At 48.0% G+C, this 23,860-nt stretch overlaps 1 protein-coding gene across 1 annotated transcript in view; it reads left to right on the top strand.

Annotated features, from left to right (window-relative positions):
* Nucleotides 1-23,860, top strand: part of LOC140724369 (CD209 antigen-like protein C) — a 210,839-nt gene that overhangs the window by 163,752 nt on the left and 23,227 nt on the right. The window contains exons 2-4 of the mRNA XM_073038813.1: nucleotides 15,184-15,291; nucleotides 18,050-18,217; nucleotides 18,950-19,101. Coding sequence (XP_072894914.1) covers nucleotides 15,184-15,291; nucleotides 18,050-18,217; nucleotides 18,950-19,101 — 428 coding nt within the window. The remainder of the gene's footprint in view (nucleotides 1-15,183; nucleotides 15,292-18,049; nucleotides 18,218-18,949; nucleotides 19,102-23,860) is intronic.

The following is a 23,860-nucleotide window of genomic DNA, read 5'->3' as shown; positions in this document are numbered from 1 at the left end:
GCTTTGAATTTGGAGTCCTGTTGTTGGCAAGCGTAGAGCTTGAGGCTTTGAATTTGGAGTCCTGTTGTTGGCAAGCGCAGAGCTTGAGGCTTTGAATTTGGAGTCCTGTTGTTGGCAAGTGCAGAGCTTGAGGCTTTGAATTTGGAGTCCTGTTGTTGGCAAGTGCAGAGCTTGAGGCTTTGAATTTGGAGTCCTGTTGTTGGCAAGTGCAGAGCTTGAGGCTTTGAATTTGGAGTCCTGTTGTTGGCAAGTGCAGAGCTTGAGGCTTTGAATTTGGAGTCCTGTTGTTGGCAAGTGCAGAGCTTGAGGCTTTGAATTTGGAGTCCTGTTGTTGGCAAGTGTAGAGCTTGAGGCTTTGAATTTGGAGTCCTGTTGTTGGCAAGTGCAGAGCTTGAGGCTTTGAATTTGGAGTCCTGTTGTTGGCAAGTGCAGAGCTTGAGACTTTGAATTTGGAGTCCTGTTGTTGGCAAGCGTAGAGCTTGAGGCTTTGAATTTAGAGTCCTGTTGTTGGCAAGTGCAGAGCTTAAGGCTTTGAATTTGGAGTCCTGTTGTTGGCAAGCGCAGAGCTTGAGGCTTTGAATTTGGAGTCCTGTTGTTGGCAAGCGTAGAGCTTGAGGCTTTGAATTTGGAGTCCTGTTGTTGGCAAGTGCAGAGCTTGAGGCTTTGAATTTGGAGTCCTGTTGTTGGCAAGTGCAGAGCTTGTGGCTTTGAATTTGGAGTCCTGTTGTTGGCAAGTGCAGAGCTTGAGGCTTTGAATTTGGAGTCCTGTTGTTGGCAAGTGCAGAGCTTGAGGCTTTGAATTTGGAGTCCTGTTGTTGGCAAGTGTAGAGCTTGAGGCTTTGAATTTGGAGTCCTGTTGTTGGCAAGTGCAGAGGAGTTCAGAGTTCTGCCATTGGCAAGTGCAGAGCTTGAGGCTTTGAATTTGGAGTCCTGTTGTTGGCAAGTGCAGAGCTTGAGGCTTTGAATTTGGAGTCCTGTTGTTGGCAAGTGCAGAGCTTGAGGCTTTGAATTTGGAGTCCTGTTGTTGGCAAGTGTAGAGCTTGAGGCTTTGAATTTGGAGTCCTGTTGTTGGCAAGTGCAGAGCTTGAGGCTTTGAATTTGGAGTCCTGTTGTTGACAAGCGTAGAGCTTGAGGCTTTGAATTTGGAGTCCTGTTGTTGGCAAGTGCAGAGCTTGAGGCTTTGAATTTGGAGTCCTGTTGTTGGCAAGTGCAGAGCTTGAGGCTTTGAATTTGGAGTCCTGTTGTTGGCAAGCGTAGAGCTTGAGGCTTTGAATTTGGAGTCCTGTTGTTGGCAAGCGTAGAGCTTGAGGCTTTGAATTTGGAGTCCTGTTGTTGGCAAGTGTAGAGCTTGAGGCTTTGAATTTGGAGTCCTGTTGTTGGCAAGTGCAGAGGAGTTCAGTGTTCTGCCATTGGCAAGTGCAGAGCTTGAGGCGTTGAATTTGGAGTCCTGTTGTTGGCAAGTGCAGAGCTTGAGGCTTTGAATTTGGAGTCCTGTTGTTGGCAAGTGCAGAGCTTGAGGCTTTGAATTTGGAGTCCTGTTGTTGGCAAGCGCAGTGCTTGAGGCTTTGAATTTGGAGTCCTGTTGTTGGCAAGTGCAGAGCTTGAGGCTTTGAATTTGGAGTCCTGTTGTTGGCAAGTGCAGAGCTTGAGGCTTTGAATTTGGAGTCCTGTTGTTGGCAAGTGCAGAGCTTGAGGCTTTGAATTTGGAGTCCTGTTGTTGGCAAGCGTAGAGCTTGAGGCTTTGAATTTGGAGTCCTGTTGTTGGCAAGCGTAGAGCTTGAGGCTTTGAATTTGGAGTCCTGTTGTTGGCCAGCGCAGAGCTTGAGGCTTTGAATTTGGAGTCCTGTTGTTGGCAAGTGCAGAGCTTGAGGCTTTGAATTTGGAGTCCTGTTGTTGGCAAGTGCAGAGCTTGAGGCTTTGAATTTGGAGTCCTGTTGTTGGCAAGTGCAGAGCTTGAGGCTTTGAATTTGGAGTCCTGTTGTTGGCAAGTGCAGAGCTTGAGGCTTTGAATTTGGAGTCCTGTTGTTGGCAAGTGCAGAGCTTGAGGCTTTGAATTTGGAGTCCTGTTGTTGGCAAGTGTAGAGCTTGAGGCTTTGAATTTGGAGTCCTGTTGTTGGCAAGTGCAGAGCTTGAGGCTTTGAATTTGGAGTCCTGTTGTTGGCAAGTGCAGAGCTTGAGACTTTGAATTTGGAGTCCTGTTGTTGGCAAGCGTAGAGCTTGAGGCTTTGAATTTAGAGTCCTGTTGTTGGCAAGTGCAGAGCTTAAGGCTTTGAATTTGGAGTCCTGTTGTTGGCAAGCGCAGAGCTTGAGGCTTTGAATTTGGAGTCCTGTTGTTGGCAAGCGTAGAGCTTGAGGCTTTGAATTTGGAGTCCTGTTGTTGGCAAGTGCAGAGCTTGAGGCTTTGAATTTGGAGTCCTGTTGTTGGCAAGTGCAGAGCTTGTGGCTTTGAATTTGGAGTCCTGTTGTTGGCAAGTGCAGAGCTTGAGGCTTTGAATTTGGAGTCCTGTTGTTGGCAAGTGCAGAGCTTGAGGCTTTGAATTTGGAGTCCTGTTGTTGGCAAGTGTAGAGCTTGAGGCTTTGAATTTGGAGTCCTGTTGTTGGCAAGTGTAGAGCTTGAGGCTTTGAATTTGGAGTCCTGTTGTTGGCAAGTGCAGAGCTTGAGGCTTTGAATTTGGAGTCCTGTTGTTGACAAGCGTAGAGCTTGAGGCTTTGAATTTGGAGTCCTGTTGTTGGCAAGTGCAGAGCTTGAGGCTTTGAATTTGGAGTCCTGTTGTTGGCAAGCGTAGAGCTTGAGGCTTTGAATTTGGAGTCCTGTTGTTGGCAAGCGTAGAGCTTGAGGCTTTGAATTTGGAGTCCTGTTGTTGGCAAGTGTAGAGCTTGAGGCTTTGAATTTGGAGTCCTGTTGTTGGCAAGTGCAGAGCTTGAGGCTTTGAATTTGGAGTCCTGTTGTTGGCAATTGTAGAGCTTGAGGCTTTGAATTTGGAGTCCTGTTGTTGGCAAGCGTAGAGCTTGAGGCTTTGAATTTGGAGTCCTGTTGTTGGCAAGTGTAGAGCTTGAGGCTTTGAATTTGGAGTCCTGTTGTTGGCAAGCATAGAGCTTGAGGCTTTGAATTTGGAGTCCTGTTGTTGGCAAGTGTAGAGCTTGAGGCTTTGAATTTGGAGTCCTGTTGTTGGCAAGTGTAGAGCTTGAGGCTTTGAATTTGGAGTCCTGTTGTTGGCAAGCATAGAGCATGAGGCTTTGAATTTGGAGTCCTGTTGTTGGCAAGTGTAGAGCTTGAGGCTTTGAATTTGGAGTCCTGTTGTTGGCAAGCGTAGAGCTTGAGGCTTTGAATTTGGAGTCCTGTTGTTGGCAAGTGTAGAGCTTGAGGCTTTGAATTTGGAGTCCTGTTGTTGGCAAGCATAGAGCTTGAGGCTTTGAATTTGGAGTCCTGTTGTTGGCAAGTGCAGAGCTTGAGGCTTTGAATTTGGAGTCCTGTTGTTGGCAAGTGCAGAGCTTGAGGCTTTGAATTTGGAGTCCTGTTGTTGGCAAGCGCAGAGCTTGAGGCTTTGAATTTGGAGTCCTGTTGTTGGCAAGCGCAGAGCTTGAGGCTTTGAATTTGGAGTCCTGTTGTTGGCAAGCGCAGAGCTTGAGGCTTTGAATTTGGAGTCCTGTTGTTGGCAAGCGTAGAGCTTGAGGCTTTGAATTTGGAGTCCTGTTGTTGGCAAGCGTAGAGCTTGAGGCTTTGAATTTGGAGTCCTGTTGTTGGCAAGTGTAGAGCTTGAGGCTTTGAATTTGGAGTCCTGTTGTTGGCAAGTGCAGAGGAGTTCAGAGTTCTGCCATTGGCAAGTGCAGTGCTTGAGGCTTTGAATTTGGAGTCCTGTTGTTGGCAAGTGCAGAGCTTGAGGCTTTGAATTTGGAGTCCTGTTGTTGGCAAGTACAGAGCTTGAGGCTTTGAATTTGGAGTCCTGTTGTTGGCAAGTGCAGAGCTTGAGGCTTTGAATTTGGAGTCCTGTTGTTGGCAAGTGCAGAGCTTGAGGCTTTGAATTTGGAGTCCTGTTGTTGGCAAGTGCAGAGCTTGAGGCTTTGAATTTGGAGTCCTGTTGTTGGCAAGTGTAGAGCTTGAGGCTTTGAATTTGGAGTCCTGTTGTTGGCAAGTGCAGAGCTTGAGGCTTTGAATTTGGAGTCCTGTTGTTGGCAAGTGCAGAGCTTGAGGCTTTGAATTTGGAGTCCTGTTGTTGGTAAGTGTAGAGCTTGAGGCTTTGAATTTGGAGTCCTGTTGTTGGCAAGTGCAGAGCTTGAGGCTTTGAATTTGGAGTCCTGTTGTTGGCAAGCGTAGAGCTTGAGGCTTTGAATTTGGAGTCCTGTTGTTGGCAAGCGTAGAGCTTGAGGCTTTGAATTTGGAGTCCTGTTGTTGGCAAGTGCAGAGCTTGAGGCTTTGAATTTGGAGTCCTGTTGTTGGCAAGCGCAGAGCTTGAGGCTTTGAATTTGGAGTCCTGTTGTTGGCAAGCGCAGAGCTTGAGGCTTTGAATTTGGAGTCCTGTTGTTGGCAAGCGTAGAGCTTGAGGCTTTGAATTTGGAGTCCTGTTGTTGGCAAGCGTAGAGCTTGAGGCTTTGAATTTGGAGTCCTGTTGTTGGCAAGTGCAGAGCTTGAGGCTTTGAATTTGGAGTCCTGTTGTTGGCAAGTGCAGAGCTTGAGGCTTTGAATTTGGAGTCCTGTTGTTGGCAAGCGCAGAGCTTGAGGCTTTGAATTTGGAGTCCTGTTGTTGGCAAGCGCAGAGCTTGAGGCTTTGAATTTGGAGTCCTGTTGTTGGCAAGCGTAGAGCTTGAGGCTTTGAATTTGGAGTCCTGTTGTTGGCAAGCGTAGAGCTTGAGGCTTTGAATTTGGAGTCCTGTTGTTGGCAAGTGTAGAGCTTGAGGCTTTGAATTTGGAGTCCTGTTGTTGGCAAGTGCAGAGCTTGAGGCTTTGAATTTGGAGTCCTGTTGTTGGCAAGTGTAGAGCTTGAGGCTTTGAATTTGGAGTCCTGTTGTTGGCAAGTGCAGAGCTTGAGGCTTTGAATTTGGAGTCCTGTTGTTGGCAAGTGCAGAGCTTGAGGCTTTGAATTTGGAGTCCTGTTGTTGGCAAGTGTAGAGCTTGAGGCTTTGAATTTGGAGTCCTGTTGTTGGCAAGTGCAGAGCTTGAGGCTTTGAATTTGGAGTCCTGTTGTTGGCAAGCGTAGAGCTTGAGGCTTTGAATTTAGAGTCCTGTTGTTGGCAAGTGCAGAGCTTGAGGCTTTGAATTTGGAGTCCTGTTGTTGGCAAGTGCAGAGCTTGAGGCTTTGAATTTGGAGTCCTGATGTTGGCAAGCGTAGAGCTTGAGGCTTTGAATTTGGAGTCCTGTTGTTGGCAAGTGTAGAGCTTGAGGCTTTGAATTTGGAGTCCTGTTGTTGGCAAGTGCAGAGCTTGAGGCTTTGAATTTGGAGTCCTGTTGTTGGCAAGTGTAGAGCTTGAGGCTTTGAATTTGGAGTCCTGTTGTTGGCAAGCGTAGAGCTTGAGGCTTTGAATTTGGAGTCCTGTTGTTGGCAAGTGTAGAGCTTGAGGCTTTGAATTTGGAGTCCTGTTGTTGGCAAGTGCAGAGCTTGAGGCTTTGAATTTGGAGTCCTGTTGTTGGCAGGCGTAGAGCTTGAGGCTTTGAATTTAGAGTCCTGTTGTTGGCAAGTGCAGAGCTTGAGGCTTTGAATTTGGAGTCCTGTTGTTGGCAAGTGCAGAGCTTGAGGCTTTGAATTTGGAGTCCTGATGTTGGCAAGCGTAGAGCTTGAGGCTTTGAATTTGGAGTCCTGTTGTTGACAAGCGTAGAGCTTGAGGCTTTGAATTTGGAGTCCTGTTGTTGGCAAGCGTAGAGCTTGAGGCTTTGAATTTGGAGTCCTGTTGTTGGCAAGTGTAGAGCTTGAGGCTTTGAATTTGGAGTCCTGTTGTTGGCAAGTGCAGAGCTTGAGGCTTTGAATTTGGAGTCCTGTTGTTGGCAAGCGTAGAGCTTGAGGCTTTGAATTTGGTGTCCTGTTGTTGGCAAGTGTAGAGCTTGAGGCTTTGAATTTGGAGTCCTGATGTTGGCAAGCGCAGAGCTTGAGGCTTTGTATTTGGAGTCCTGTTGTTGACAAGCGTAGAGCTTGAGGCTTTGAATTTGGAGTCCTGTTGTTGGCAAGCGTAGAGCTTGAGGCTTTGAATTTAGAGTCCTGTTGTTGGCAAGTGCAGAGCTTGAGGCTTTGAATTTGGAGTCCTGTTGTTGGCAAGTGCAGAGCTTGAGGCTTTGAATTTGGAGTCCTGATGTTGGCAAGCGTAGAGCTTGAGGCTTTGAATTTGGAGTCCTGTTGTTGGCAAGTGCAGAGCTTGAGGCTTTGAATTTGGAGTCCTGTTGTTGGCAAGCGCAGAGCTTGAGGCTTTGAATTTGGAGTCCTGTTGTTGGCAAGCGCAGAGCTTGAGGCTTTGAATTTGGAGTCCTGTTGTTGGCAAGTGCAGAGCTTGAGGCTTTGAATTTGGAGTCCTGTTGTTGGCAAGTGCAGAGCTTGAGGCTTTGAATTTGGAGTCCTGTTGTTGGCAAGTGCAGAGCTTGAGGCTTTGAATTTGGAGTCCTGTTGTTGGCAAGTGCAGAGCTTGAGGCTTTGAATTTGGAGTCCTGTTGTTGGCAAGCGTAGAGCTTGAGGCTTTGAATTTGGAGTCCTGTTGTTGGCAAGTGCAGAGCTTGAGGCTTTGAATTTGGAGTCCTGTTGTTGACAAGCGTAGAGCTTGAGGCTTTGAATTTGGAGTCCTGTTGTTGGCAAGCGTAGAGCTTGAGGCTTTGAATTTGGAGTCCTGTTGTTGGCAAGTGCAGAGCTTGAGGCTTTGAATTTGGAGTCCTGTTGTTGGCAAGTGCAGAGCTTGAGGCTTTGAATTTGGAGTCCTGTTGTTGGCAAGCGTAGAGCTTGAGGCTTTGAATTTGGAGTCCTGTTGTTGGCAAGCGTAGAGCTTGAGGCTTTGAATTTGGAGTCCTGTTGTTGGCAAGTGCAGAGCTTGAGGCTTTGAATTTGGAGTCCTGTTGTTGGCAAGTGCAGAGCTTGAGGCTTTGAATTTGGAGTCCTGTTGTTGGCAAGTGCAGAGCTTGAGGCTTTGAATTTGGAGTCCTGTTGTTGGCAAGTGCAGAGCTTGAGGCTTTGAATTTGGAGTCCTGTTGTTGGCAAGTGCAGAGCTTGAGGCTTTGAATTTGGAGTCCTGTTGTTGGCAAGCGCAGAGCTTGAGGCTTTGAATTTGCAGTCCTGTTGTTGGCAAGTGTAGAGCTTGAGGCTTTGAATTTGGAGTCCTGTTGTTGGCAAGTGCAGAGCTTGAGGCTTTGAATTTGGAGTCCTGTTGTTGGCAAGTGCAGAGCTTGAGGCTTTGAATTTGGAGTCCTGTTGTTGGCAAGTGCAGAGCTTGAGGCTTTGAATTTGGAGTCCTGTTGTTGACAAGTGCAGAGCTTGAGGCTTTGAATTTGGAGTCCTGTTGTTGGCAAGTGCAGAGCTTGAGGCTTTGAATTTGGAGTCCTGTTGTTGGCAAGCGTAGAGCTTGAGGCTTTGAATTTGGAGTCCTGTTGTTGGCAAGCGTAGAGCTTGAGGCTTTGAATTTGGAGTCCTGTTGTTGGCAAGTGCAGAGCTTGAGGCTTTGAATTTGGAGTCCTGTTGTTGGCAAGCGTAGAGCTTGAGGTCTGGAGCTCAGAGACCAATTGTTGGCAAGTCCAGGAGTCGATATTGACGATCAAAGACCAAAGGTCGAACATAAGTTCAGAAATTGAGAACCAATGTCTCTGCCTCTATGAGTCTGTTGGGTAGTTGAAGGCCCTGTTACGTACCCCGTAACTGGGTCACTTACCAGCAAAGATGAGAGGTCCGTTGAAGTCTGATGGTACTATTTTTAACAGTATTTATTGATAAAAATACACAAAATAATATCAAGGCAAACTTACAGATAATATACGTCGTCAATACTAAATCTAAAAGCGCGGGTCTAATAGTAATCAATAAGAAATAGCTCTATCGTTGTCTAGGGGATAATGTATTGTCCGATGGAAATATAAAAGTCACTCAGTTCATTCAAGCTGCAGCTTTTTGGTTGGAGAGAAAGACCGGTTAAAACTTGCCCATTCCTTTTATGATGTCAATCCTTCGAGAGTCGTTGGGAGTTGATTTCCCCATTGTTAGCTAAAAAACATTCTGCCGTGTTACAGGGCCCACCGATTCCGGGGCAAATGGAAAAGGACGCACGTGGACTTCCACTGGTTTTTGCTATTACGAGATCATTAGCGTTTCTTCTGGTGCGTCTGAGGGGCTGTTCCCACAGACCCTCTTTTTATCCTGACTCACAGGGTCTCAGGTGTCAATCAGGTTGGGATGATACAATCCCTCCACCAACCTCCTCCTCGGTTCATTGCCTGGGGCTTCGATGCACAGTACAGGATGCAATACACAAGTCCGTCTCCAAGAGACAATAGCCGGTATCAATGGGTCTGCCTTTTGGAGGGCAGGACACATTCCAACTCTTTGTGGATTCTGCATGTCTTTCTCTCATTTCCTGGGTCTCCCGAACTGACTTAATAGTGATCTTGCGATTCTCACAAAGGAGGGGGGCTACCCCGCACCCTTCGGCCCCTCAGAGCTGTGGCACATTCGTAACAGCCCAAAGTCTCTGAGTCCACAAATTTGTGGGAGGTTGGAGGCCGAAAGAGGCCTGGCCTGAGGTTCGAGCACTAGGTGGGAGGAGGAAAGGGGCTTGGTTTGCTCTTGATTTTTTTTGTTTCTTGTTCTGCCAAGCACTCCGGGTAGTTGGGGGCCCCGTGTCTCGGAGACCTTGACCTGCCCTGCGGATCGAGCACTAGAGGGGAGGGGAGAATGTGCTGCTTTGTAGCATTCTGTGTTGTTCTGCCCAGCATGGTGGGCATACTATGTTGGCGCCAGTGTGGGTGGCAATGCTTGCAGGCTGCCCCCACCCCCACGGGCGCATAGGCTGTCCACGCAAACGGCCCAGTGCACTGTATGTTTCAACCTACGTGTGGTAAGTAAATCTGAATGTGAGGTGCTGCAGTGATTTTCACAGCTCTCTGCAGCTCGTTCTGCCTAGAAAGGATGTGTTGTGGGTGAGCTCTCCAACAGAGACCCAAAAGGTTTTACAGATGCTGTAAATCTTGAGCAACACACACTAAATACTGGACAATCTCACACAAAACGCTGGAGGATCTCAGCAGGCCAGGCAGCATCTGTGGAAAAGAGTGAGCAGTCTGCATTTTGGGCCGAGACCCTTTGTCAGGACTGATGATGCAGGGACACCCACAGTGGCGTTAGGGAGGGAACTCCATGATTTTGACCCATCGGCAATGGGTGAACGGTGATATGTTTCCAAGTCAGGATGGAGAGTGACTCAGAGGGGGATTTCCAAGTGGTGGTGTTCCCATGTATCTGCCTCTCTCGTCCTTCTAGATGGTAGTGGTCGTGGGTCCGGAAGGTGCTGCCTTAGGAACTCTGGTGTGTTGTTGCAGTGCATCTTGTAGACAGTACACACTGCTGCAAAGATCTTTAGCACATATATATGGCTAAGAAGCCCAGTACCGAATTTGTCAACGTGAACCGGGGAACAAGTGTGTAAATCTGGGCAGGAGCAAATGCCGTTGGAAATGGTGAGGGTGGAGCGCCGCAGTGTGGAAGAAGTGGTAGCACCGGGGGCGGGGGGGGGGGGGGGGTTGGTGGAGGTGGCGTGGGTGCAGACGCACCCAGCCCTGAAACACCAGGCAAGGTCATTTGAATGCAAGCAATTGGTTTGTTGATCATCACAGAATGTCTCTCTAGTGCTTCCAGTTTCCTCCCCTCTCCCTTCCCCTTTTCCCAACCATGATTCCCCTCTCCCTGCCCCTTCCCACTCTCTCAGTCCACAATAGAAACCCCTATCAGAATCAGGTTTGTCATCGCTCACATGTGTCATGATTTTTTTTTGCGGCCGCAGTACAGAACAATACATAAAATTACCACAGTACTGTGCAGAAGTCTTGGGCGTCCTAGCTACGTATATGTGCCTAAGATTTTTGCACAGTCATGTATATTGCAGTTGTAAAGGTCGTTGTTGATGACCCAGATAATTGTGAGACGTTTTGGTCGACCCTTGTTATTGGAAAGACATTCAAAGTTCAAAGCAGAATTTACACGTGTCACCATGCACAACCCTGAGAAAGCTTGGAGACAGTGCAAAAGGGAGGATAGGCAGGCATAGAGAAGGGACGCACTCAGACCGATGGTTTGAGATGTGTCTATTTTAATGCAAGGAGTATAGTGAACAAAGCAGATGAGCTTAGAGCATGGATCAATACTTGGAACTATGATGTTGTGGCCATTACAGAGACTTGGATGGCTTCGAGTGCCAGGTTTTAGATGTTTCAGAAAGGACAGGGAAGGAGGCAAAAGAGGTGGGACTGTGGCACTGTTGATCAGAGATAGTGTCACGGCTGCAGAAAGGGAGGAAGTCATGGAGGGATTGTCTATGGAGTCTCTGTGGGTGAAAGTTAGAAACAGGAAGGGGTCATACTCTACTGGGTGTTTTTATCGACTGCCCAATATAGTAACAGGGATATCAAGGAGCAGATAGGGAGACAGATTCTGGAAAGGTGTAATAATAACAGGGTTGTCATGGTGAGAGATTTTAATTTCCTAAATATTGATTGGCATCTCTCTAGAGCAAGGGGTTCAGATGGGGTGGAGTTTGTTAAGTGTGTTCAGGAAGGTTTATTGATGCAACATGTAGATAAGCCTACAAGAGGAGAGGCTGTATTTATTCTGGTATTGGGAAATAAACCTGATCAGGTGTCAGGTCTCTCAGTGGGAGAGCATTTTGGAGATCGTGATCACAATGCTATCTCCTTTACCATAGCATTGAAGAGGGATAGGAACAGACAAGTTAGGAAAGTGTTTAATTGGAATAAGGTGAAATATGAAGCTATCAGGCAGGAACTTGGAAGCATAAACTGGAAACAGATGTTCTCAGGGAAACGTACGGAAGAAATGTGGCAAACGTTCAGGGGATATTTGCAAACACGAGGAAATCTGCAGATGCTGGAAATTCAAGCAACACACACAAAATGCTGGTGGAACGCAGCAGACCAGGCAGCATCTATAGAGAGAAGCGCTGTCGACGTTTCAGGCTGAGACCCTTCATCAGGACTAGCTGAAAGGAAAGGGATATTTGCATTGAGTTCTGCATAGGTACGTTCCAATGAGACAGGGAAAGGATGGTAAGGTACAGGAACCGTGGTGTACAAAGGCAGTTGTAAATCTTGTCAAGAAGAAAAGAAGAGCTTTATGAAAGGTTCAAAAAACTAGGTAATGATAGAGATCTAGAAAATTATAAGGCTAACAGGAAGGAGCTTAAAAAAGAAATTAGGAGAGCCAGAGGGAGCCATGAGAAGGCATTGGTGGAGAAGATTAAGGAAAACCCCAAGGCATTCTACAAGTATTTGAAGAGCAAGAGGATAAGACGTGAGAGAATATGACCAGTCAAGTGTAGAAAAGTGTGTATGGAACCGGAGGAGATAGCAGAGATAATGAGGACTTTGCTTTAGTATTCACTACGGAAAAGGATTGGTGATTTTAGGGATGACTTGCAGTGGACTGAAAAGCTTGAGCATGTAGATATTAAGGAAGAGGATGTGCTGGAGCTTTTGGAAAGCATCAAGTTGGATAAGTTGCCAGAACCATATGAGATGTACCCCAGGCTACTGTGGGAGGCGAGGGAGGAGATTGCTGAACCTCTGGCGATGATCTTTGCATCATTAATGGGGACGGGAGAGGTTCCGGAGGATTGGAGGGTTGTCTATGTTGTTCCATTATTCAAGAAAGGGAGTAGAGATAGTCCAGGAAATTATAGACCAGTGAATCTTTCTTCAGTGGTTGGTAAGTTGATGGAGAAGATCCTGAGAGGCAGGATTTAAGAACATTCGGAAAGACATAATATGATTAGGAATAGTCAGCATGGGTTTGTGAAAGGATGATTGTGCCTTACGAGTTTGATTGAATTTTTTGAGGGTGTAACTAAACATGTCAATGAAGGTACAGCAGTAGATGGAGTGCATATGGATTTCAGCAAGGCATTTGACAAGGTACCCCATGCAAGGCTCATTGGGAAATTTAGGAGGCATGGGATCCAAGGGGACATTTCTTTGTGGATCCAGAACTGGCTTGCCCACAGAAGACAAAGAGTGGTTGCAGACGGGTCATATTCTGTATGGAGGTCGGTGACCAGTGGTGAGCCTTAGGGATCTGTTCTGGGATCCTTTCTCTTCGTGATTTTTATAAATGACATGGATGAGCAAGTGGAGAGATGGGTTAGTAAATTTGCTGATGGCGCAAATATTGGGGGAGTTATAGATAGCGTAGAGGGCTGTCAGAGGTTACTACAAGACATTGATAGGATGCAAAACTGGACTGAGAAGTGGCAGATGGAGTTCAACCTAGGTAAGTGTGAGGTGGTTCATTTTGGGAGGTCAAATATAATGGCAGAATATAGTATTAATGGTAAGACTCTTGGCAGTGTGGAGGATCAGAGGGAGTTTGGGGACAAGTCCATCGGACACTCAAAGCAGCTGCACGGGTTGACTCTGTGGTTCAGAAGGCATACGATACATTAGCCTTCTTCAATCGTGGGATTGAGTTTAAGGACCGAGAGGTAATGTTGCAGCTATATAGGACCCTGGTCAGACCCCACCCGGAGTACTGTGCTTAGTTCTGGTCGCCTCACTACAGGAAGGATGTGGAAACCATAGAAAGGGTGCAGAGGAGATTTACAAGGATGTTGCCTGGATTGGGGAGCGTACCTTATGAGAATAGGTTGGGTGAACTTGGCCTTTTCTCCTTGGAGCGATGAAGGATGAGAGGTAACCTGATAGAGGTGTATAAGATGATGAGAGGCATTGATCGTGTGGATAGTCAGAGGCTTTTTCCCAAGGCTGGAATGGCTAACACGAGAGGGCACAGTTTTAAGGTGCTGGGGAGTAGGTACAGAGGAGATGTCGGGTAAGTTTTTTTACGTAGAGAGTGGTGAGTGCGTGGAATGGGCTGCCGGCAACGGTGATGGAGGTGGAAATGATAGGGTATTTTAAGAGACTCTTGGACAGATACATGGAGCTCAGAAAATAGAGGCTGTGGGTAAGACTAGGTAGTTCTAAGGTAAAGACGTGTTCGGCACAGCTTTTTGGGCTGAAGGGCCTGTATTGTGCTGTAGGTTTTCTATGTTTCTGTTTCTATCAAGTTTGCAGATGATAACAAGACTGGGGGTGTTCTGGATGTCAAGGAAGGTTGTAGCAGGATCTCGTCCAGCTGAGAAAATGCAGATGGAATTTCACTCACTTCAACATTGAGCACTGATCTCACGACCTGTGGACGCACTTTTAAGTAGCTTGCGACTCATGTTCTCAGATTTCTTCCTTTCCTTCTTTATTTCCTTCTTGCTCTCCTTCCATCCTTCTTTCTTTCCTTCTTTCCTTTCTTTTTTGCCTTCTTTCTGTCCTTCTGTCTTTCTCCATTTACCAGTTTGTCTTCCTTTGCACATTGGTTCTTTGTCCATCTTTGTGATTCAATCGAGCTTCTTGGTATTTACCGTGAATGCCCACAAGAAGATGGATCTCAGAGACATATACGCACCTTGATAGTAAACTTACCTTGAACTTTTAGTGCAGATAAGTGTTGCAATTTGGGAGGACAAATCAATGTGGGACTTACACAGCGAGGGACAAAGGCGTCTGGGAATACAGATCCATCATTTCTTGAAAGTGGCATCAGAAGTAGATAGTGTTGTAAAGAAGGCTTTTGGCACATTGGCCTTGATAAATCGAAGTATTGAGCACGGGGTTGGGATGTTATGTTGAGGCTGGTGAGGCCGAACTTGGAGCATTTGGGCAGTTCAGGCCATCTCTCTGGAGGAACGATATCAATAACAGGAGACAGTCAGCAGACGCTGTCAGTCCAGAGCCACACGCACAGAATGCTCAGGCAACACCTTTGGAAAAGAGTACACAGTCAGCACTTTGATGAAGGGTCTCGGCCCGAATCGTCGACCGTTTACTCCTTTCCATGGATGCTGTCTGGCCCGCTGAGCTCCTCCAGCATTTTGTGTGTTTGACACCGACAGGATTGAAGGAGTACAGGGAAAATGTACAAAGATGTTGCTGGGACTTGACCTGAGTTATGGAGAGAGGTTGAATAGGTTGGAGTTTGATTCGCTGGAGTGCAGGAAAATGAGTGGGGTGGGTGCAATTGTAGCATTGAAGAGAAGTTTGGATAGATACATGGATGGGGAGGGGTTTAGAGGGATATGGTCTGGGTGGAGGTCGATGGGACCAGGGAGAATGCTCTCCCCCCTCACTCGGTCTCACCTATCACCTCCCAGCTTGTACTCTTCCCCCCCATCTCCCCACCCTTAATCTGGCTCCTGACACCCCCCCTTCCTTTCCAGTACTGATGAAAGGTCTTGGCCCGAAATATCGGCTGTTCTGTAGATGCTGCCTGGCAAGCATTTTGTGCGTGTTGGTCCTCTGGAGATGCTGTCCTCGCCCTGTGATCACAGCAATGAGAAGAAGGCCGTCCTGGGTTGTAAGGACCTGTTAACATAAGAACTACCTTACTTTATTGTCACCAAGCAATTGATACTAGAGCGTACAATCATCACAGTGATATTTGTTTCTGCGCTTCGCGCTCCCTGAAGTACAAATCGAAGTAAATATAATAAAAATTTAAATTATAAATCATAATTAGAAAATAGAACAGGGGAAGTAAGGTAGTGCAAGTCAGTTCTGAATATTTGGAAGGTACGACTAGGAGCAGGAGTCGGCCATCTGGCCCGTTGAGCCTGCCCCACCATTCAATAAGATCAGGGCTGATCTCCACCTCCCTGTCTTTTCCCCATAATCCTTAATTCCCCGACTATGCAAAAATCTAGCCAAACTTGTCTTAAATGCTGTCTCAAATCCTGTTTCTCTGCTGTAGTTAGTGTTCGAAGACTCTAATCCAACCCTGTTGGTTTGCCAGTCTGTGGCTGCGGGTCCCAGGACCCTGTGGCTCACTTGCCCCACCACCTGGTTATTTCTGGGGGAGCCACGGCTCGCCAGCCTTTCTCTCACCGCCTCGCCTCCTTCCACCCACGCCCTCAGTGTCTGGATGAGTAACATTCACGTGTGCTTTGTGCCCACAGCGTCGTCTTCGCAGACCTTCTGTGGGAGCGCCTGGAAGAAGCTGGCCTGGGGAACTCTCATTGCATCGATAATCTTCACCATCACTGTGATCATCCTGTACTCTGAGAGTGAGTTACAGTTTCCCTACCTGACAAAGTTGGGTGGGGGGAGGAGGTGAAACGTTGGGCGTGGGGGGGGGGGGGGGTGGAGAGTGTGGAAACAAGGCGAAAGTTAGAGGTAACGTCCAGTCGAGGGTCGTCAGTATGAGGAAGGCCTTTGATGAACATAACTTTCCTTAGGGGTGCCTGAGCTATCTCGCTTGCTGGAGATGAAATACAAATGTAATGGAAGGATGCGAAGCACACACGCCGACTGAAAAACAATCACTTTACTGACTTCAAGGTATCATTGGCTGTCAGTTTATAGTTTCCATTTGACTTTTAAGACCTGCATTGTGAAAGGCGACTGATCTTGCAAGTTAAGGAATCTGAACGCACACAATTCACCAAATGGTCAATATCCGTACCTGCGAGTCAATCCTGTCTGAAAATCACATCTCTCTCCAGAGCGGCCACGTTGCTGTCCCCGTGCACAGGTGAACTATAGTTGAGGGATGAGGACTGGTTTCCAGAGTATAGTTTAATCACGCCGACAGGAGGACAGAGAAGCAGAAGGACTTGGAAGATAGCAAGATGAGAAAGGGGTACACTGATATCTCAGGACCTTTCTGAGAGTGTGTGCTGAATCTAAAAACATTTCTCAGTTTAGATTCTTAGCAGAGTGGAGGGTCAGAGGAATCCTGGTCCAGAGTGGCCATGCAGTTTGACAGGGTTGTTTAATCTCGGGTTTGAGTTCTGTAAAACCCTGGTTCGACAGCATTTGGAGTATAGTGTTCAGTTCTTGTCACCTCATTATAGGAAGCTTCAGAGGGGGTGCAGTGGAGATTCACCAGGATGCTGTCTAGACTGGAGAGCACGTCTTCTGAGTTTAGGGCTTTTCTCCTCGGAGCGAAAGAGGATGACAGGCGACTTGATAGAGGTGTGCACGATGAGAAGAGGTGTAGATTGAGCGGAGAGCCAGAGATTTTTTTCCCGGGGCGGAAGTGGCTGAATCCATTTCCACAGATGCTGCCTGGCCTGCCGAGGTCCTCCAGCATTTTGTGTGAGTTGCTCTGGATGTCCAGCGTCTGCAGGATTTCTCGTGTTTAAAGGTGATAGGAGGAGAGTGTCGGAGGAATGTCAGAGACAATATGTTTATTATATCCGTTATTAGTAGAGGGTGGTAGATGCTTAAGGCAGTAGTATAGACACTGAAGAAACTATGATAGGCACATGTGTGATTAAAAACTGGAGGGTTATGTAGGAGGGAAAGTTTAGATCGATGTTAGACTAGGTTAAAAGGTTGGCACAACATTGTGAGCTGAAGGGCCTGTGTTGTATTCTGTGTTCTATGTTCCATCGTAATTTTGAACAGAGACTATTATTGATTGCTAGATTAGTATCCATAATTATGGATTTTTTAAGAAAAAGAGATGAATACTGTTGTAATCATTGTTTTACTATTAATAAAAGTACCACAGAGACAGATTGAAATAAATCAAACATATTATAATACATGTTCAAAAACTATCAATATCTTTTAAAAAGACTATTGAAAAATAACATCATTTCCTAATAGTATTGTTTTTGTACTGACATGTACACCAACTCTGCGAGGATTGCAAAACGTACCGTAAGAGATAGGAGCAGGATTAGGCCATGCTGCCCATTGAGTCAGCAGGCATCTCGGGCAATTAATTCCAGAGATTCACCACCTCTGGCTCAGTAAATTCCTCTTCATCTCTGATCTAGAGGGAGTTTCTTGTGTCCTGAGGCTGTGCCCTCTGCTCCTAGACTCCCCCACTACAGGAAACATCCTCTCCATGTCCACTCTATCCAGGCCTTTCAATATTCGATAGGTTTCAATGAGATCCCCCCACCAATCTAATGTCACTTAGTTGTCATAACAGACAAACTGGCAAGAGACGTTTCCTATAAGAACATCTCCTTGCTCTCAGGTTTGAGAAATAATCGGCAGCTTCATTTGGCAGTGAAGCTAATCCTTGTGTATCATTTTATTATGGGTTGTGGTTAAAGAATCGCAGGACAGCACTGCACACTGTGTACAAATGCATTTGTGTCTGGACAGCCAGACTGTGAGTTCAAGAGCCCATCTTGTTGTACAAGAGCTCCCCCTCCCGTTTAGAGGGAGTTTTAATTAGAGTGCCTAACTCCCCCTACTGTTTGCTCCTCTTTCCCCCTCCCCTGTCCTCTGTTTCACCCCTCCTGTCCCCATCTTGTCCTGACTCATTACCCCACCTCCCAACCCCGCTCCTCACACCTTCCCTTCCCCTTTCTTTAACCCCTCCCCTCCTGCGCCTCAGCCCCTCCCATCTCCACTCCTTACCCCTCCCGTTCCTCCGTCATTCCCACTCCTGTCCCACTCCTTTGTCCCCACGACACCTCCTCATTTCCCACTCCTTTGTCCCCCCCCGTTGCCTCCTCGCCCCCTGCTCTCCCCCTCAGGGCCGTGTGCAGGTGGATAGGATGACTTGTTTCCAGTAAAGACATGGTGCCCTGAAGAGCTTGTTCATGTGCTGTCCTGCTCGACACCAAGGAGAGTGGAAGGGAGGAGAGCGGGCTCATGCAGAGAGGCAGGAGGGGGCAAGAGAGGCTAAGGAAGGAGTGGAGGACTGGAGAGAGGGAGGAAAGAAGGGGATGGGTGAGGGAAAGATAGAGCAGTTACTGGCACCTTTCTGTTTGCTGTGGGACAGGGCATCTCCTGCGTTGTCTGACCCCTGACGCCGTCCGCTCACTCTCCCCCCCCCCCCCCATCCTCTGCCTACAGGCACCCGGCTCAATCAACACTACACCCAAAAGAAGACCGCCCTCGACAATGTCCGTAGCAGCTACACACGGGCCGTGGGCATCGTCGGGCAGAATGCCTCACAGTCGCAGTGCAGCCGCTACGAGAAAACCTTCCTCAACTGGCTCCAGTCTTTCTGCAGGATGTTCAGTGAGTGTGGGCGTGGGGAGACGCGGATAAGTCAGTGAATCCGTGGGCACTGGCCGAAAGGCACCGACCTTTGGTGTGCACCACCCATCCTCTCCTCTTCCCTGCCCTCCTCCTTCCTCCACTCTTTTGCCCCTTCCCTCTGCTCTTCCCTTCCCCTCCCTTCTTCCCCCTCCCTTTCCCCCTCCTCTCTTTCCCTGTCCCCCTCTTCCCTCTGCTTCCCATTCCCCCTTGCTTCTGTTTCACCCCCTCTCTTGTCTCATCCCCTCACCTGCAACCTTCTCCCATTCCATCCTAACCTCCATCCCCCTACTTTCTCTCCAACCTTCCCCTCGTCTCCTCTCCCCCTCCCCTTGCTCTCAGCCTCTTCCTCCGCCCTCTCCACCACCACACTTACCTTCCCCTCGTATCTTTTCCTCTCCCCTATGCCTCCCATACCATCTTCTACCCACCCCGCTCCTCTCTCCCCTTTCCCCCCTCCACTCTCTTTCCACTTTGCTCCACCTTTCTCCCTTCTCCCCCCCCCCACTCATTCTAAACCTTCCACCCAGCACACCCTCTCCCTCCCAATCGAAAGGGGGAGGAACAGGTGTGGAGGGAGTGCTGCACTGTGGGAAGGGCAGTGCCGAGGAAACTTTGCCCGTGGGTGGGGGGTACCCCATTGATGTTGCGTCCTCCCGCTTCTGTACGTTGCTGATCTGCCCTGCCTTGTTGTTCCCCCCACCGCCCTCCCAGACTGCACCAGCGAACTCTGCCACAGGTCCTGGATGCCGTTCGCAGGCAACTGCTACTTCTTCTCGATGAGCACCTTGGGCTGGGAGGAGAGTCGGCAGGCCTGCATCAGCCTCGGCTCTGAGCTGCTGGTGATCCGAAGTGAGGAGGAACAGGTAGGAACCGGGGAAGCCAGCGCTGTTCAAAGGCATCCGTCTGGAGCCCGTGTCCAACACGAGCAGAATCAGAGGATGCGACAATCATTGTTTTGTGGCAGCAGGAAAACACGAAGATCAGCAGATTCTGGGCTACTCAGGCCACCCCATCTGGCACCAAGAATCGTTCCACCATCAAAGTCACTTGCATCACATTTCTTCCCTTGTTCTGACGTTTGGTGTGAACAACAACTGAACCTCCTGACCATGTCAGCGTGCTTTTATGCATCAAGTTGCTGCCACGTGATTGGCTCAGGGGGTGATCTGAATGACTTTGACTGTTGGTGGTCTGAGTATCTCAGAACCTGCTCATCTGCTGGGACTTTCATCCACAACCATCTCTAGAGTTTACAGAGAATGGTGCAAAAAACAGAGAGACAAATCTACTGGCTGACAGGGCCTTGTTAATGGGAGAGGTGAGAGGAGAATGTCCGGACTGGTTCAAGCTGACAGTGACTCAAACAACCACACGTCACAACACTGGTGTGCAGAGGAGCATCTCTGAACGCTCAACACGTCGAACCTCGAAGTGGACGGACCACAGCCACAGAAGACCACGAACGTGCCTGTACACTCCGTGCCACTTTCTGAGATACCAGAAGTGGACGGACCACAGCCACAGAAGACCACGAACGTGCCTGTACACTCCGTGCCACTTTCTGAGATACCAGAAGTGGACGGACCACAGCCACAGAAGACCACGAACGTGCCTGTACACTCCGTGCCACTTTCTGAGGTACCAGAAGTGGACGGACCACAGCCACAGAAGACCACGAACGTGCCTGTACACTCCGTGCCACTTTCTGAGATACCAGAAGTGCCGAATATAGTGTCTGCTGTGTGTAATTCAGAACCTGGTTTGTTATCACCAAATCATGATTTTTTTTGTTGTTGTTTTGAGGCAGCAATACAGTGTGAAGGCATAAAATTATAATAAGAACTACATAAAAATAAGTAAGTAGTGAAGAAGAGTGTCAAATAGTGGATAGTGTTAAGTGTTCATTGTCCGGTCATAAACCTGAGGACAGAAAGAGCTGTTCCTGAAACATTGGGTGTGTGCCTTTGGTCTCCAGTACCTCCTCCTTGATGGTAGCAATGAGAAGAGGACATGTCCTGGTGATGGGGGTCTTTAATGATGGATGCTACCTTTTTCTTAACACGAAATTTCCTTTATTACAAATTCGGTGCTATACAGTACATACAAAACAGTAACTAACACAATTACTCCATTACAAATAGACAATACACATTAAGCCAAAATATTCCCGTCTCTATCAATGACGGCAATTACACCCTGCCTTTGGAGACATGGCCTTCTGAAGGGGCGCTTGACGGTGGTGGGCGGGGGATGTCAGTGCTCATGATGGAGCTGGCTGTGTTTGTAATCTTCTGCAGCTTTTTCCGATCCTGTGCAGTGGCCCTCCCAACACCAGACGGTGATGCAACCAGTCAGAATCCTCTCCACGGTACATCTGTAGAAATTTGCTCGTCTTTGGTAACATCCTGAGGCAGTGTTCATCGGTTCATTGTCTGTTCAGAAATCTTATGGTGGAGGGGAAGGAGCTGATCCTGAAATTTTCAGTGTCCCTGCGCTTCCTCTCTGACGGTGGTAATGACAGCAGGCCTGTCCTGAGTGGGCAGGGACCTTAATGCTAGATGCCACCGTTTTGAGGCATTGCCTTTTGAAGATGGTGGAGAGATGAGTGCCCACGATGGAGCCAGAAACACCAGACAATCTGCGGATGCTGGAAATCCAAAGCAACACACACAAAATGCTGGAGGAACTCAGCAGGTCAGGCAGCATCTGTGGAAAAGAGTGAACAGTCGACGTTTCAGGCCGAGACCCTTCATCAGGACTGAAGAGAAAGAAGAGAAGTCCGATTAAGAAGGTGGGGAGAGTGGAGGAGGAAGTACAAGGTGGTGGGTGATAGGTGAAACCGGGAGAGCGGGAGGAGGTGAAGTAAACAACTGGGAAGTTTGATGAAAGAGATAAAGGGCTGGAGAAGGGGGATCTGATAGAGGGTAGAAGACCATGGGAGAAAGGGAAGGGGTAGGAGCACCTGAGGCAGGTGATGGGCAGACAAGGAGATGAGGTGAAAGAGCGAAAAGGGAATGTGGAATGGTGAAGGAGGGGGAAAATTACTGGAAGTTCGAGATATTGATGTTCATGCATCAGGTTGGAGATTACCTAGTTGGAATATAACCTGAGTGTGGCCATATCGCGACTGTAGAGGAGGCCATGGATTGACATATCGGAATGGGTACAGGAAGTAGAATTGAAATGGATGGACACTGGGAGATCCTGCTTTTCCTGGTGGGCAGAACATAGGTACTCGGTGAAGCGATCTCCCAATTTTCATTGGGTCTCTCTGATATACAGGAGGCCACACCAGGAGCACCAGATACAGTAGATGCCCCAACAGACTCACAGGTGAAGTGTCAGCTCACCTGGAAGGACTGTTTGTGGCCCTGAATGGTAGTGAGGGAGGAGGTGTAGGGAGTGATCCCTGTGGAAAATGGAAAGTTGGGAGGGAAAGACGTGTTTGGTGGTGGGATTCCATAGGATGTTGTGGAAGTTCCGGAGAATTATGTGCTGGATGCGGAGGCTAGAGGGTGAGGACATGAGGAACCCTATCCTGGTGCGGCAGTGCGAAGATGTGGGTGAGGGCAGCATTGATGGTGGAGGAAGGGAAGGCTCTTTCTTTGAAGAAAGAGGATGCCTCAGTAGTTCTGGAATGAAAAGCCTCATCCTGAGAACAGATGTGGCAGAAATGGAGGAATTGAGAGAAGGGGATGGCGTTTTTACAAGTGACAGAGTGGGACAGGGTATAGTCCAGGTATCTGTGAGAGTCAGTGGGTTTATGTTAGTAGATAGACTGTCTCTGGAGAAATGGACCAAGTAAGTTTAAGAGCTGGTGGAAGTTGGAGGCATCGTTGACGAGCTCAGCGTGGTGCAGGAAGGAGTACTGGTGCAGTTGTTGATGTCACGTAGGAAGAGTTGGGAAGCAATACCGGCATAGGCTTCAAACCTGGCCTGTTCCATGCAGTTGACAAAAAGGCAGGCATAGCAAGTGCCCATGGCCACTCCTTTCAGGAAGTGAGCATGGGTTCTCGGACCATTTAGAAATTCAATGGATGCCAAGGAGAATCTGTTTTAGAAAGGTATGAAAGCTTCTGTCTGTGTCTGATATGTGCTCTTGCAGAGTCGCAGATCCATCCAGCACGGAAACAGGCCATTCGGCCCAGTTGGCCCATGCAATCCAGGTTCCCATTCTAATCTAGCCCTCTAAACCTTTCCTTTCCATGTCCCTGTTCAAGAGTTGCCTCAACCACTTCCTCCGGCAGCTCGTTCCACGTACGGACCATTCTCCGGGTAGAACAAGCTGCCAATATCGCTTCTGTCACCGTGATATAAAATCGGTGGGCTGAAGCAAAGTAAACAGTAATGGCCTATTTTTTTTAAAGAAGGGGTCAAAATATAAAATACCAAGGGCTCAAACTTCAAGCAGTGTGTCGAAGGATTGGGTGAAGGATGAGGAATTTGCTTTTCATCTGGAAGGGGTGACTATCAGTGTAAATATCATGTATCCTCACTGGGATCAGTGTAAATTGTGTGGAATTCATCACCACAGGCGGCTGTGAAGGTCAGGTCATTAGGTGTATTTGAAGCTGAGGCTGAGAAGCTCTTCTCCTCTACCTCGAAGTCCCAATCTACTCAACCTCTCTCCGTAACTCAGTTCCTCAGATCCAGCTAAATGTTTGGAAACCTCTGCACAACTTTCCTGTGGCAGGGTGAGCAAAACAGAACATAACATCCCAAAAAGTGAGCCCCGCCAGCATCGTGTTCAGCTGCAACATGGCGTCCTCACTCCTCTTCTCAGTACACTGACTGACGAAGGCCAGCATGCCAAATGCCTTTCTCAGCACTCCATCTACTTGTGACGCCACTTTCGCAGAACCATGAACTCATACTCCGAGGTCCCTCTGTACTACAACACTCCACAGGACCCTACCATTCACTGTGGTGCACAGATTTGGCTTCCCAAGATGCAAGATCCAAATTAAACTCCACTTCAAAATGCAATCATCCTCTCAATCCTGCCATCAAGCCAACTGTGTATCCAATTAGTTCTCTCTCTCTGGACCCCGTCTAATTTACCCTTCCAGAGCAGCCTCCATGTGGAACCCCAGAAAAATCCTGCAGAAGTACAGGTAGACAATTTACAAACCTGTTCTCATCTACGTTTTTTTGGTTTCTTCTTCCAAAACAAAGAGACCTAAAGCAAATTTGTGAGACGTGATCTCCCTTGTACAAAGCCATGCCAACTATCCCACATCAACCCCTGTCTTTCCGAATGCTTGTGTATCTTGTCTCTCGGAATCCTCTCCAGTAACCATGGGTTCAGCTGCCTTTTCTTTGCCGATGGGATCCCTGTGCTGCTGGAGAAGGAGTCTGTGATTGTCCTATCGCTGTGGCAGGCGGGTAGTCCTCTGTGTATGTCTGGTGTCCCTCTCTTTTGATCTTGTCAGAGGATGTTACCACGGTTCTGCATTCATGGACCGTGGGCTTATGGTTTCAGTATTCTGTTTTCAGTGTTTCCTTTCCGTTTAGTTTTACGAGGGGAGGGGCTTTGGGAGTTGTGTTGTGTTAGTTTTGTTGGTGTGGGAGAGGGGAGTCTGGGAGTCAATGCTCTTGCTGCATTTTGTGCGGGAAGAAGTG

This window comes from Hemitrygon akajei, unplaced genomic scaffold (genome assembly GCF_048418815.1).
Source record: "Hemitrygon akajei unplaced genomic scaffold, sHemAka1.3 Scf000198, whole genome shotgun sequence".
NCBI classification, from domain to species: domain Eukaryota; kingdom Metazoa; phylum Chordata; class Chondrichthyes; order Myliobatiformes; family Dasyatidae; genus Hemitrygon; species Hemitrygon akajei.
Note: the sequence above shows the minus strand (reverse complement) of the source record. Positions and strands in the feature narration are given on the sequence as shown.